Below are 15,466 nucleotides of genomic sequence, written 5' to 3' on the forward strand. Positions count from 1 at the left end.
TGTCCATAGATGAATATGAACCTTTCAGTTGATGATGGTCATCTTTGTAACATGGGAAAGATGATAGAAGAAATGGAGGTTAAGCTCCGGAACTCATTGGATCAGGTATGTTGACTGCTTTCTTTATATCAATTGCCTTTGCATGTTGCAGTATCGATAATTTAGTGGTTTGGTTAGTAGGACGAGTCAGAATATCTATGTATTTTGCAGGTCTACTTTGGAAAGACGAGAGATGGTTTGCACTTTACGGCCACCTTCTGAAGTGGCACAGATGAGATTGCCTCTTATGTCACATGAAATTGATGATTGTATACCAGAATGACTAGTATGCTTTGCGTATGAGATATCCAGATCAATACAAATGATGGACAGTACGGTTGACATATTTCCAGTCTGCCGTTACAAATGAATTTCGTTTAATAACATTTCCATCAAATTTCTTTAGAATTGAGATCTTTTATATTATCTTACCATTAATGTGAAAAATATGAATAGGACATCTTCATGCTTAAAACAATCTGCCATGACATGAAGCCATGTTTACGTTAGAATTTGGTATGTAGAACTCAGTTTCGAACATATTTCGATTTGGAATCGTGGCATTTGAATTTTGCTTATCCTTTAGCTAGAAATACATTTTCATGTAATTTTTTTTTAAGCAACAAAGAGTTTATCTATATCAAATTTAGTGAATTTATAAATAAATAAAAAAACACACACACACTATTTTTATAACTTGAGCCAATCATTTATTTTCTTTCATGAAATTCTGGTGATTGATTGCAGCTTTGCCGATGCACTGACCCAGACAGGTCGTAGGCATGATCAAGCAAGATTGGATTTGTTGTGAAATTTAGAAATCTCCAATTACATTCTGGTTTAAGAATGTCAATCTTATCAAAATTTGAAAAATTTTTAATTTTTTATTCAAATAAAAATACATATTAAATTTGAAAGATGAGAACCAAAATAAAAATAATTTTAAAATTTTTTATCAAATACTAATACAAAAATTAATAAAATAACATTCATCTGTACCCATATTCCTATCATATGTATTTATATATTTAATAAACAAAATTTATTTAATAATATAAAATTTGTTTTAAATTAATTAAAATTAATATATTTTAAAAAATTACATAAATATGTATAGGTTAAAATAAAAAATTTTAAAAATAATTTATATTTTATTTTTTAAAAAAATTATGAATATTAAAATTACTCGAATCAATTAAATACTTATCAAAATAAAAAAAAAATAAATTTAAAATACTTATTAAATATGAAAAAGAAAAAGTAAGAATTGAAAAAAAAAAATCTTTATCCATTGACCATTAACCATTGACGTCCCTACAGGTTCCCAAGAACTCTTGTGATGGTGACATGAAGTAAAACCCCATTTTGCCTGGGTTAACGCTGATAGGTGTGACAAGTGCTTAGTTCAAGATTCAGACCACATCCCCCGAACCCCAAAAATCTAGATCCCATAAAGAGAAGGAAATTTCCTTCCTAATTCAAGTATGTAAGATCATAAATAAGAAGCAACAACTCGTATGGCAGCAAGATTATAGTTTCACTATCTGATTTGATAGAGACAATTATAACTCTCACAATCTAAAAATCTCAAAATGATAAGAGGTTTCGACTAAAAAAGAGGTTCAACAAGTAAAAACATTCATAATATTTTCATGTAAAAACATTCAACTTAATCTTATATATGATCGTGAGCCAAAACACGGCTTTAATCTTTTTTGACTTGAGATTCAACATAAAAGTGTAAATGATACATTAGTACTCGCAAGCTATTCGAATTCGATTCGAAAAAAACTCGAATTCGATTCGATTATTATCGAATCGAACTCGAACTCGAGTAACTCAACTTATCGATCGAACCAAATTCGAATATTCTTATATCTGACTCGAGTAGCTCGAGAGCCTAATCGAGCTTTTATATTTAAATATATTTTTATTATTTTAATTAATAAAATATTTCGAGTCCGAGTTCGAGTTCGAGTTCGAGCATGAATAATCAAATTCTTGTCGAGTATACGAATCGAGCTTATTTTTACATATTAATCGAGCTTAATCAAGCGAGCTCGAATAACTCGAATTCGATCACGAATTGAGCTCGAGCTTGAAAAATAAAACTCGATCGAGCTCGAGCCGAGTATCGAGCCCCGAGTTGTGAGTCGAGCTCGAGCTCGAGCTTCTCACTATTCGGCTTGGCTCGGCTCGTTTACAGCCCTAGTTCAGCACCAGATGAAGCGGCATCTTTCTTCAAAGGTGGTACTTCTTCCACATTTTCCTCTTCTGTATCACTATCATCATCTGCAAGGAGAAAACATCAAGAACCATATGGCAAATTGGCACACTCTAATTGATAGCGAATGGATTATGAAACTTACCATCCTCACCTTCAGCAGCACCAAAGCCTTCACTACCACCCATGTTCAGCTTCTGTAACAAAAATGGAAAAACTAAGTAAATAGTGTCAAGTCCAATTAAGACACTCAAATCATTAAATATTAGGTGATGACACCGCCACTCACAGAAAAGTCAAAGTCACCAAAGTCCATATCGGGTCCAACTGACAACAAAAATCCCCAGTGAGTCAAACTAAAAATAAAACTCTTCACCACAGAAATATAGCAGTGAAAAAACCATTCAAGATATTGATGAAACTAGTCTTACCCTTATTGTCCTGAACCTGATCCTCCTCTTCTTCATCAACCCATCTATCCCAATCAACTTTCAAAAACACAGGAGGTTTCCCTTCCTGTTTCAGCAATCTGCTCCACCACTTTTTCTCAGCCTTTTTCACAAGGTAACAGATATTTCTCTTGCCAACACTAGCCTTGCTTCCCTGCAAGCATCACAATGAAACATATTACAGTATAGCCAGTATGTATTAAAAGTTAATCATTAGAACAGAGATTTTAGATGTGGACCTACATCAATGTCAACTTTGTCATGCAGATCCATGTCAACTTCATAGGGAATCTTGTCCACTCCACTAGTGGCAGAGAAGAAAAAATTTCCTTCAGGCTCCAGTTTAAGCTTCACATCCTGTGCATCAGGAAGCTCAATAGTTATGAAGACTGCATCTGACCTCTGGGCCCATTTCACTGAAGGATGTCGGCTGCAATATGAATTGTCCAAAGGGAAACTTAGAAACAAGTTGAAATCATAAACACTCTTATCAATCTTTCTAGGATCATTTTTTGTACTTAGAACAATTAACTCAATCTATGCTGCAAATCTTAAAATGATATTTGCATCATAGTCTAGAACCCGAAACATCATTGTTCCAAGATTATATATTACCAAACAACCTAGACTAAAGACTACTGAATAGATAACTTACTTCCAAGTCAAATACTTACAGAACTATGACGTAGAAAAAAAAGTCCAAATTGGTCTGGCATAAACATGAAAATCTACATTATAGATGTTTAATAAAAGTTGATAATTTAAGAGACAAATGGCATGAGGCAACATAGCTGATGTAAAAGATACATAAACAATACAATGGGTAGACAGTAAGATAGGGTCATGGTCTGACAGCTATATAATGCATCCCTCGCAGCAACAACCAAAAATCTAGAGACCTGACAGGTTTATACACACACACACAATTTGAACGTGTTCAACCTCGTAAAATTTGGAAAGGATAACATAAAAAATTCTGAAAACTATACCAATATCTATCAGTAAGTTTCTTGATTAAAATTGCAGTGCTGTTAAACTTTAACAGGTGCGCAACAGGGGTGAACATAAATATCATACCGCTGTATCAAAAAACACTAAACTGGAAGAAGGGAGGGGATTTCTTTAAACTTCCAACAACAACCATGGTCATCCCACTATCTTACTTATTCAGCAGACATAACACGTATCACACTCCATTATTATAGAACCCTAAAGACTCCAGAACAAGGTATATCTGAGTTCTGACATCAACCTCCTTTAGCCAAGAGGCTGCAATTAGGCTATAACCAAACAACTTTTCAAATTTAAACAACAAAAACAATTCATAAGCATTGGATATCAGAATAAGAGTATCAATTTACATCTTCAACAAAATCGAACGAAAGGGTTTCTTCTTCTCACAAAGTCTTAGTATTTTATTTGCAAGTCGTAGCACTAAATAGCAATAGAATTATTGTACAAGTCAAGTTTCCAAATTTACGAGCTGTCTCCTATTATCATGAAGGAAAAGAGAAAAGCAATTACCCAAAAATAACTTTTTCGAGAGTTGCCCAAAGAGAAACCCTTCAAAAACCATACTTTTATTTACACTTCAAACCAAACCCTCTTCTTGGTTATTAAGAAAAGGGAAGAAACCCATAAAAAATTTCTCTTTCTTCATTTCTTATCCACTTCTTTTACAAACTAATAGAGTAAAATCATTCCCCCAAACAAAATCATTTAGAAAAAGACAACGCAAATAGTAAAAGTCTAAGCCCTTCAAGGCCTCTCTTAGCAGCATAATAGAAATAACAAAAACCAGAAAAAACAAAAAAACAAAAAACAGTAAACCAACAATAGCGGCAATGGAAGTTAATTTTTTTTTTCTTCATTTTTCTCCATTTTCTAAGCAACCAAACAAACTAAACAAAAAGGGTAGAATGAAAAATGTGAAAAAAAAAAATTAAAAGAGATGAAAAATAAAAAGGTAAAGGGAAAAACCTCATCTTTGGCGATTCCTAGCTACTATAGTTTGCTTCGCTTCGGAGAATTTAGGAGTGTGTTGTAGACTGTAAAGACTGTAAAAATTAAACGGAAATTAGAGAATTATTTATAGGATGTTTAGGTGAAAAAGTAAACGGTTAAGAATGACCGGTGAGTGAGGGTAAAAATAAAATGAAATTTGACTTTGCCTCTGGATAGTTCTTCTGGATTCCAGGTACGGCCGCTGATAAAAAAAACTTTGTAAATTTAAGAAAATAAATGAAGTAATAAGGACAAATAGGGCTACCATGTTACTAGATATTTATTGTTTGCAAAAATTTTGAAAAATCGTATGTTTGTATTTAATAAAATATTAATAATTTATATATTTATTTTATATTTTATACGAAAAAAATACGGTATAATTTGTATTAAAAGACACATGAAATTTTAATTAATTTGTATGTTTTTTAAAATATTTTTTATATGATATTGTACTTTAAATTGTTATATTTATTTGTAAATGAAAAAAGATGGACTGTTTTGGCATGATCTAAAATATGAATTTACGATTTTCATAGTTTACTAGTAAAATGCTCTCGCCGCGCTTCGGAGAGTAACAGATTTATTTAGTTTTAATTAATAAAAATTTAATTATTAAATTATTTAAAATTATTTCTAAGTGAATAAATTCATTTCATTTTGAGATTTGAGTTCAAATTTTTTAATAACAATTAAATTGATTTATAAAATATATTCTCTAAAATTATTTTAATTATTTGAAATGTTAGTTTTTTTTTTAAAATTTATTATTATGTTTTGTAATTATTAAAAACAATTGTATTATATTTTTATTAGTTTATTTAAAATTTCGATTATATAAAAAATTAAGAAAATTTTTAATTTTGATAGTAATAATAATGAACAAGTACATTACCCCTGTGCTTTCGTTGCGGGAATTGAAAGACAAGTAAAATATTTATTTTTCATATATTTTAAATTAATAAATACTTAATTATTATTATGTTTAGTAATTATTAAAATAATATTATATTATATTATATTATATTTTTATTTTTATTATTTTTTTATTAATGTTTCATTTATTTAACATACAAAGAATTTTTTAATTTTTATAATAATAATGAATGATTATTTTTACAATCATTTGAAATTAGTTTTTTTATTGGAATAAATTATAAGAACTTTCTTATATTTTAGTAAAATATACAATATGATTTTTCAACTTAAGATAATATTTGAAAATTTGTTATTACAAATTCAAAATTAATTTTCATCATTGGAGATTTTTCAAATGATCATTTTTATTATTAACTCTATCTCTTTAACTATTTAAAGTAACATGTAAAACCAATAAATATATGTAAATAAAAGTTAAAAAATATATTTAAAGAGTTAAAATATTTGTAAAAATTGAATAAAATTAAACTAGATATATTTTGAATTTAGGCTTGTTTACATAAAATGAACTAAAAACTTACTTTTGGTTCTTTTTTTTTATTTAAAATGGATTAAGCAATTGTGACAATTTTTTTAGAGACTTATTTTAATCTAACAAACAAAATTCAACCCATTTATTTTTCCTAATACCAAATTTAACTAACAAAATCACAATCCATTATCTCTTTAAAACCAATCAAAATAAACAAAATGTTAACACAGCTTACAAAAGTGGGCATATGTTAAGTATTAACCCTAAAGGGATGCTTTTAATATATAGGTACAGTGAATTATTATTATTTTTATGATCATTTGAAATTAACTTTTTTATTGGAATAAATTGTAAATTTTTTTACACTTTTAGTAGAATTGACTATATGATTCTTCAACTTAAGAAAGTATTTTAAAATTTGTTATTATAAATTCCAAAATAATTTTCATCATTAGGGTTTTTTCAAATGATCATTTTTATTATTAACTTTATCTCTTTTATTATTTAAAGTAACATGTAAAATAAATATATGTAAATAAAAGTTTAAAAATATATACCTAATGAGTGAAAATGTTTGTAAAAAATAAAGATAAATTACATATAAATATCCTTTGATATAAGATGGATTGAAAATGACTCTTGATGTTTAAAAAATGACACTTAATTACTCTATGATTTGTTTTATTGTTTTTTTACCCAAAACCATTATTTTTTTCGTTATTTTTTATCTTTTATCTTTTTTTTTCCTTCTTCATTATCAATTCATTCTCTCTCTCTAAAACCAAACAAATGAAGTTTTTCACCTCTTAATTTTTCTTGCATCTTCGTTAGAAGATTGAGTCTCCCTCTCTTAAACTTGGTACTAATGTGAAAATTGAAAATAGCTATAGATATGCATTAACACCTCAGGATGTAATTCATGCTAGCAGGGATGGCACATTAATTTGAGCTTGTAAGCAAGTAGTTTATTAAAAAAAGTAAAAGTTCAAAGTCAAATAGCATGGACTTTAAATATAAATTTGTGGCTAGAAGGTTTTATTTGCCATGAATCTTCCTTTAAACTTCTAGCAATGAAATTTCATGTGTTTTTAAACTGATTTGTCAAATTAAGACCAAACAATCAATCAAAACTTTCGTAATTAGTCTTTCAGTTGAAATTGGAGATCAAAAACCCCAATAAAAAGATGGGTATAGTCTCAATTGCAATTCCTTTTCATGATTAATGCGTTATTCTAGTCTTCACCGAAATTTTGAAAATGGTCCTTTGACTCTTGTGTTTGCTGAGACCCTACTCATTTATTTCATTTTACCAATTTCCTTATGGTACTTGAATATTTCCATGTTAAATGACAAACATTCGATTGATAATTAGTTACTTAAAAGTTTGCTTGTGAAAACCTAATGAAATTTTTGTCTCGAGAAAAATAGAGAAGCACTGGAAGTGTAAGCTAATCTGTGTCAAGCATTGGTAACCTTTCAACGTTTTACCAAGAGTTTTAGATGAAACAAGCCTTTGGAAAATAAACCTTCTTTCATAGTTTTACCAAGACCAAGACCTATAGTTTTATGCATGGCTTTGGCTTATCTCTCTAGCTTGGCCTAAACTTGAGCTAATGATTTCATGTTCGCAAGAAAATACTATGGTCATGACATGTTTAATTCAACTTATTTTATCCTTGATTAATTTTCCTTTCTTTTTCTATACAGTTGAAATTGAATATGCCTCTACAAAACTTTTAAGCACCTTGACAAACAAAGATTTCATATCAAGATGAAGAACTACATTTGTTTGGTTTTAGAGAGAGAATTTATCTGGTTTTAGAGAGAGAATAAATTGATGATGAAAAAAAATTAAAAAAAAAAGAAAAAAGTAATGATTTTAGGTAAAAAAAAATCATAAAGTAGTTAAGTGTCATTTTTTAAATCTTAAGAGTCATTTTCAATCTGTCTCAAGTTACAAGGTATTTATATGTAATTTACTCAAAAATAAAATAAAATAAAACTACTTATATTTTGTATTGGAATTATTTACATAAAATAAGTTAAAGATCTATCTTTGAGTTTATTTATTTAAAAAGAATCAAACCTTTGTCAACATTTTTTTTTTAAAGATTTGTCTTACTCTAACAAATAAAATTTTAACACATTTATCTTCTTTGAAACCAAATCTAACATGTAAAATCATAACTCATTTATCTCTTAAAAATAACAAAAATCAATTTAAATATTCATTGACTTATTTTATATATGAGTTTATATTTGATGCACTGTTAATGTATATATTATATGCATTATCACTGAATTAGATGATAATACCTCATTAATAAGCAAATATTAGCCTTTAAAATAATACAAAAAACTAATTTAAAAAAAAAACTTATTCATTAATGAGGTAATATCATCTAATTCACTTCATTAATGAGGTAACATTATTCGGTTTCACTGACAGTGTATAGAATCTATACATTGACAGTGCATCAAATATAAACCCTTAACATATAAACTATAAACATATAGCCCACCTCTCATAAACAAACAAGTCCATATCCCACACCCAAAACCTAACAAACCTATAAAATAGATATATGTTACCTCCCTAACTCCTTATGATTTTTTTTAAATATAAAAGAAACTACAATCTAGGAATAGAGAATGGGTTGATATAGATAAATTAGTATAGATAGTATAGATATAAATAATTTTTATGCCTTTTTTTGTTTTAATATTGTTAAAATAAAAAAATTAAATAAAAACTAAGAAAATAACACTTGTTGACATGAAATTCCTTAGGTGATTTTTTTCATCTATAATATAAATGATCAGTTGGGATACTCTTTTTTTTTTTCAACTGAAAATAATTAAGTTGCAAAAAAATAACAGGGATGTGAAGAAAGTGGCTGATTTTAGCTACATTAAGGTGGATGGTTTGAGGCACAAGTTTTCCATAGGTGATAAATAGTAATGCCAAATATATAAGGAAATATATTCAAAATTGGATGAGATAAGATTCAAGATTAAAGAGTTAGGCCATGTGAATTCAAAGTTTAATTTAATTAGGCCATGTGAAGTAATTTAATTGGTTCTACAATCACCATTTAAAAAGTAGTATTTAACAGGTTTGAAATTCGAATTTAACACTTACGACACTTTTTTTATTTCATATGACTGTTTATCCAAAAAAGAGTTAGATAGCTGAAACTAGTCTTGTTCTTCATGACATAGGGGAAGATAAGATGAAGAATCACTTGTGTTATCATACTAAAAGGTTGGCAGTGGCCTTTGGTTTGATTAGTAGGAGTGAAGCAACCCTAATTCTTAGTAATATGGAGATTGTCATGTTTTGATTAAGCTTATATCAAAGATATACAAAGGACAAATTATTTTGAGGATCAACTTTAGTTTCATCACTACAAAAGAATAGGTTTTTAGTAGTGTTTTTTTTTTTTTTTTTCATATTTAGCGACGTTTGCCAAAAATGCCACTAAGAGCATCAGCTATACCTATGTTAGGAAAAATAACGATGTTTTAGGTTAGCTATATTTATGAAAAAAAAAAGGCTACTAAATTTAGTAAATTTTTTAGGCACAAACACTGCTAAATTTAGTGGCATTTTTCACTACAAAAGTTGCTAAATTAAAAAATTTATTTTTTTAATTTTTTTAACATTTACTAATATAATTAAATAAAAATTATCCAAAAAGATAAAAATGAATTTAAATTTATAAACTAAATATTTTAAATATTTAAATATCTAAATATGTAATTTGTTTCAATATGCATCTAACACAAAGTTTAATACAATAACACTTAAATTGTTTCAGTACATTAGCTAGATATTTAAAATGTATGAAATTGATGATCTCTTGGACTTGGAGCAATGCCATTTGATGAAAGATATTTTCCATCATGATCACTAACGTGTTTAAGAACCTACTAAATAAAGTAAAACAACTTTTTTCACTTAATAATAAGCTATTTTTTGATATTAAAAAATAAAAATAGTTACTAAATATAATACCTAAGTTGTTGGACCACCTATATTGGTTCCTAAAAATTAGTATTGCACAAAATTCATAACAGTGTCTAATCGATCATGTAACTGCTGAAATCTTAAACACTCTTGATCCATTATAACATGCTTTTTTCAATTCTAGCACATTCCTTTTTTAGTCTGACACACTTACTTCTCTTTTTGCTTCAATTTGCTTGGCATGTTGCATAGTTTACTTGTCGAGATGTCTCATGAAGATTAACTTGTCGAGAACATAAATTATTAAGAGCTACATCCATAGTAGCTAGATGGTGTTGGACCCAATTTAAGGCCTTGGGACCCATCCATGTCTTACCTTTCTAGCACCTTCAGTGAATATTTGATTTTTCAAGTCTTGCATGTTGACAAAATAATCGGATGCTACTTCAATCTTAATGGTAATTTTTTCTTTCACTTTTTCCTATAAATTAATCAAATAATGCTATCAAGTTCAATAATTAATTCATAATATATTTGAAATAGTAAATATATACTTTCTGTATAAAATAAATCAAATAAATTACCACAATTTCTTGTATTTTGACATTTAAGCAAGATCCATATTTCTTTTATGAGTTAATCAAAAAAGTTTTAGACGTTCAACTTTTTCACCCAACTTAGTCTCCTATACAAAAACACATATTATCGTTAAAAACACATCAACTATAAACGTTTTTAATATATCAACCGTGAAAACTACGTTCAATCATTGTACAAGTTTAATATCATATATTTAAGCTATCTAAATTGTTAAAATAAAACTATAGCTGTAAATTTACATATTTGTCCCTTAACAGCATAATAAGTGCTAAATAGACATAAACAACGAGTTTTTCACACATATCAAGCGAGCAAGTTTAATATCATATATTAAAACTATTGAAACTGTTAAAATATAACAATAATTTCAAATTTATAATTTTTCCCTTTAAAGGCACAAAAGGTCTAAATAAACATAAACAACAACTTTTTCACACATATCAAGGGTGGAAACCAAGTTCAACACTTTTTGTTCCATTTAAGGGCAAAATTCAAATTTGCAGTTATTATTTTTTTTTAAAGTTTAGATAGCTTTAATACATGATATTAAACTTGTTTGATTGATTGAATTTGGTTTTCATGCTTGATATGTGTGAAAAATTTTCTGTTTATGCCTATTTAGCACTTTTTATGCCGTTAAAAGGTAAAATTTCAAATTTACAGTTATTGTTCTATTATAACAATTTGGATAACTTCAATATATTATATTAAACTTGTCCAAATGATTGAACTTGGTTTCCACCCTTGATATGTGTGAAAAAGTTAATGTTTATATATTTTAAGAACCTTTTATGCCATTAAAGGGCAAAAAATGTAAATTTGCTATTACATTTTTGTTTTAAATAGTTTAGATAGTTTAAATGCATGATATTAAACTTGTCTAAATGGTTGATCTTGGTTTTCACAATTTAAATATGTGAAAAAGTTACCGTTTATGTCTATTTATGACTTATTGTATCGTTAAAAAGAAAAATACAAATTTACAGTTATTGTTCTGTTTTAATAGTTTGGATAACTTCAATACATGATATTAAACTTTTCTGATTGACTGAACTTAATTTTCATCCTTGATACATGTGAAAAAATTGCTATGTTTGTCTACTTAGCACTTTTTATGCCGTTAAAGAGCAAAATTGTAAATTTGCAATTATTGTTCTATTTTAAAGTTTGGATAGGTTCAATACATGTTATTAAACTTGTTCGATTGATTAAACTTGGTTTTCATGCTTGATATATGTGAAAAACTCACTGTTTATATCTATTTAGCATTTTTTGTGCCGTTAAGTGGCAAAAATGTAAATTTACAGCTATTGTTCTATTTTAATAATTTAGATAAGACAACTATGAATTTTCTCATATCCAAGACCTAACTCTTTAATCATTTTATCTGAATCTTTACCTGATTTAGATATTTTTGTGAAAGAAAACATTTCTTTCATAAACTACAATAATAAAGTCAAAGAATTTCCCATCCATCCATATAAGCTTAAGTAAAAAAGACACACGTAGAAAGACAATCTTGAATGCTTAGATCCCGCATAAAGTTCCTCATTCATATCTTCAAGCAACTTATAAAACTTTGATGCTTCTCTACTAAGTTTTTGGTCACCTACACCTATTCAATATTCACCAAATTCATTCATTTTGGGGAGATGGATTATAGAAATGTTGGTTATGAATGTTGAAAGCATCTTGCAATATGTTTTCCATGTCATCTTCTCTAATAGGATCATGTTGCTATTGGGGAGCCCTTGAAGTTAAAGAAAATCTACTTGATGACCTTGATGGAACGAATTCTCCTTGAAATACCAATTAACAATTCGAGATAAATCTAATACAAACTAAATGTTCCAAAATAATTTCACAAATTTGCCAATCGATATTAGCACACCTCAAACATGGGTATAATATCATATTATATTCACTTGCATTCTTAAATGCAAAATTAAGAAATTTTTTCACTCTATCTTGGTACTTTTGACTTAATCTTAACTTTTGTATCCAACTCTTATCCATTTAGTGCTTGTTACATTATCAAACCAAAGTTATATAATTAGTTATATTAAAACAAACTATAACATACTAATTAGACTAACCCTAAAACTAAAAATAATATATATTCCTAATATAGTGGTACAACCAAAGATTACTTGTATAGAACAATTTGTTTTGCACATAGGAATTAACCATTTGAGCAAAGGCCATTTACAGATTGTTTCATTATTTGGTTAGAAAAGTCTTTTACAATCAAAAGAAAGGCAAGAAGGTAGGTTCATGTGAATGAAATGATAATAATAGCAAGATAACTAAGTAAATACTTATGAAGAGTAAAAGGGTTGCGAACACTTATGTCTACTTTAAGTGATAAATACTTGCAATTCTTCAAATCTAGATCAAGCTATAAAGAAACTCGTAGTGATCACTTATCTGTGACAAAAAGATAATGTTAGTATGCTAATTAATTAATTAGTATGCTATGCTCAAAGATAATATTGTTATCTATATATGGTTAAAAGCATTTATAAATCTAAAACATGATTACAAAAAATAAGGGTACAAAACTTATCAAAAAATAATAATAAAAATAAGAGGAATGGTTGACAATAAATATGATATCTATGAATTCCCTTCAATTTATAGCACTTAGACAAAAGTTTAGAGAGCATCATACAGGGGGTCCTAATAAATTGCAGATCATGAGATTACCATAGTTCCTACATAGAATCCAAACAATATAGCTAAAAGTTTGATTACTAAGAAGTCCTAATTTGCAAGCAGAATGAAAGGATAATAAGAGAGAAAATTGGTGGAATTTTAATGCGTATATGCTACAAAGCTAACTTAACATTGATTCGAGTCTTATATAATTGATAGAATAGGCTTACGCTATGATATAAAATTAAAATAAAAAATGGCCCCTCCTTAATTTAGTATGCTATAAAAATCACCTCATGTGTTATGGTCTATATAAACTTCAACCATCGTTTAATGCAAATGATAACAAGTTATTCTTTTTATTTTCATCAATAAACTTTAACTAAAATAGAATTTAAGGTTTAATTTAAACTTTTGAAGATATTTATTCCATTCTTAGTTTAACAATATATTATCTTTTATACATATATATTTTATCATAATGGTTGTGTCCAAATTCCATTGCTTGCATAAATGAATATGTTAAATGTTAGACCTAAGAAAAGGATATGTTTCAATTATTATGCTAACTAAAAAGTTTATAAAGCAGAAGATAAATACTAGATATCAACTTGATATTTTAATTTCCATTTTCTATATCAAGTCACAATATTGCATGAATGTGCTTTTTTTTTCTTCAAATTCAAATAGATAAACACTTTCTCCATGTTAAAATCTTCAAAGCCAAGCAGAAGAATCATGGTGAAGTGCAAACACCCTTGGTTGAATATTGTAGTGTCCATGATGGCTTGAAATTGTATGAAATCCTCTTGGAATGGAGATGGCCGAATGTGATGGAGAATTGAGAGTCTTTGAGCTTGCAAAATTCTTCAAATGTGCGCCAATCCTCTTACATTTTATCTAGCCGAATGGTGCAAGAGTCCATCATGAATGCAACTTCCTTTTTTTGTCGTATGGATAGGTGATTGAAGGCCATTAGGGTTCGATTACATCCTTGCATTGCTTGCCTGGATGTTATCCTGCATGTGTATGCATGCATTACATGAAAATCACATCCAAAAGCCTTAAACCCTAAAAATCATGAAAACAACATTAACAATACCAAACTCAACAAAATTTTAAAATTTTACACCAATTTTGATATGTAAAATCACTATAATTTTAGATGATATCAGCCAAATTAGTTGACTAGAAAAGAGCTAAAGTGGCTGAATATAAAATGGCAGTATTCATGTTGTTACTAACAATTGTTAAATATGACAAATGGTATTATGCATGGCGAGTATAAATGGGGACAAGAAAGAAAAAGGTAGATTTGGATGGTTATATGGATAGGGGAGCCAAGAAGGTGTTTTTTTCTTTATACCAATAAGTGCATTAAAATTCATGATCAATTTGACACCCTTGATACAGCTCTAAGTTATGTTATTCTTTACGACATAGTGTTGCCCTGATTAAGGAGATTTACAAGCAATTAGGACCAAATGCAAGAGGAACTTGTCAAGTTCTGTGGCATTGTCTTAATAATATGAACTCCATTGTATTCTAAAACTCAAAGAAGACCATTAGTAACAGTTTAATGGAAAAAAGATAAATGAAACTTAACATTAGGATGACATCTTACTATCATGACCTATACAAGCCAAGAATCAAATTTAGGGATGGGATCAATATACATAAATTTTACTAGAAATGTTTAAGTTTCAAATGAAAATACGCAATAATGAGCCATGAGCAGTTATCATGCAGCAGAAAAAGCTTGTCATGCAACAAAAAGGATCATATCCAATAAGTCTCGATATGTGTTAACAAATAGGAGATGTCAAACTAGAATATAATAAAATCAAAGGTCTAATTACCTAAAACAATCACTCAGTCCTAACTAGTATTCTTTAAAAGAAGAATGAGGGTAGGGGACATCTTACTATCATGACCTGTACATGCCAAGAATCAAATTTAGGGATGGCATCAATATACATAAATTTTAGTAGAAATTTTTAAGTTTCAAATGAAAATACATAATAATGTACCATAAACAGTTATCATGCACCAGAAAAAGCTTGTCATGCAACATAAAGTGATCATATCCAACAAGTCTTGATATGTGTTAACAA

General features: G+C 28.2%; 1 protein-coding gene across 2 annotated transcripts; it reads right to left on the reverse strand.

The window, feature by feature from the left end:
- Window positions 1-1,660: 1,660 nt before the first annotated feature.
- Window positions 1,661-4,941, reverse strand: LOC111302115 (co-chaperone protein p23-1-like). 2 transcript variants are annotated; one of them, XM_022898056.2, is made up of 7 exons: window positions 4,884-4,941; window positions 4,693-4,769; window positions 2,956-3,142; window positions 2,695-2,866; window positions 2,553-2,590; window positions 2,409-2,460; window positions 1,661-2,331 (listed from the first exon to the last, which is right to left on the reverse strand). In XM_022898056.2, the coding sequence occupies exons 2-7, from the start codon at window positions 4,695-4,697 to the stop codon at window positions 2,240-2,242; spliced, it is 546 nt and encodes a 181-aa protein (XP_022753791.1). In that variant the 5' UTR covers window positions 4,698-4,769; window positions 4,884-4,941; the 3' UTR covers window positions 1,661-2,239. The 2 variants fall into 2 exon arrangements, with proteins under 2 accessions (XP_022753791.1, XP_089614571.1); XM_089758445.1 differs by lacking the exon at window positions 4,884-4,941 and having other exon boundaries at window positions 4,693-4,814.
- Between the last annotated feature and the right edge of the window lie 10,525 nt (window positions 4,942-15,466).

This window comes from Durio zibethinus, chromosome 3 (genome assembly GCF_047325235.1).
Source record: "Durio zibethinus cultivar Kanyao isolate XHJ-2024 chromosome 3, ASM4732523v1, whole genome shotgun sequence".
Classification (NCBI taxonomy): domain Eukaryota; kingdom Viridiplantae; phylum Streptophyta; class Magnoliopsida; order Malvales; family Malvaceae; genus Durio; species Durio zibethinus.

Bases quoted from the DNA above. Each gene is read 5' to 3' on its own strand.
- LOC111302115 (XM_022898056.2), bottom strand. The intron at 2,461-2,552 runs GTGAGTGGCGGT...TTTTTGTTACAG, and splicing joins TTGGTGACTTTGACTTTTCT to AAGCTGAACATGGGTGGTAG. The intron at 2,332-2,408 runs GTAAGTTTCATA...TTCTCCTTGCAG, and splicing joins TGCTGCTGAAGGTGAGGATG to ATGATGATAGTGATACAGAA.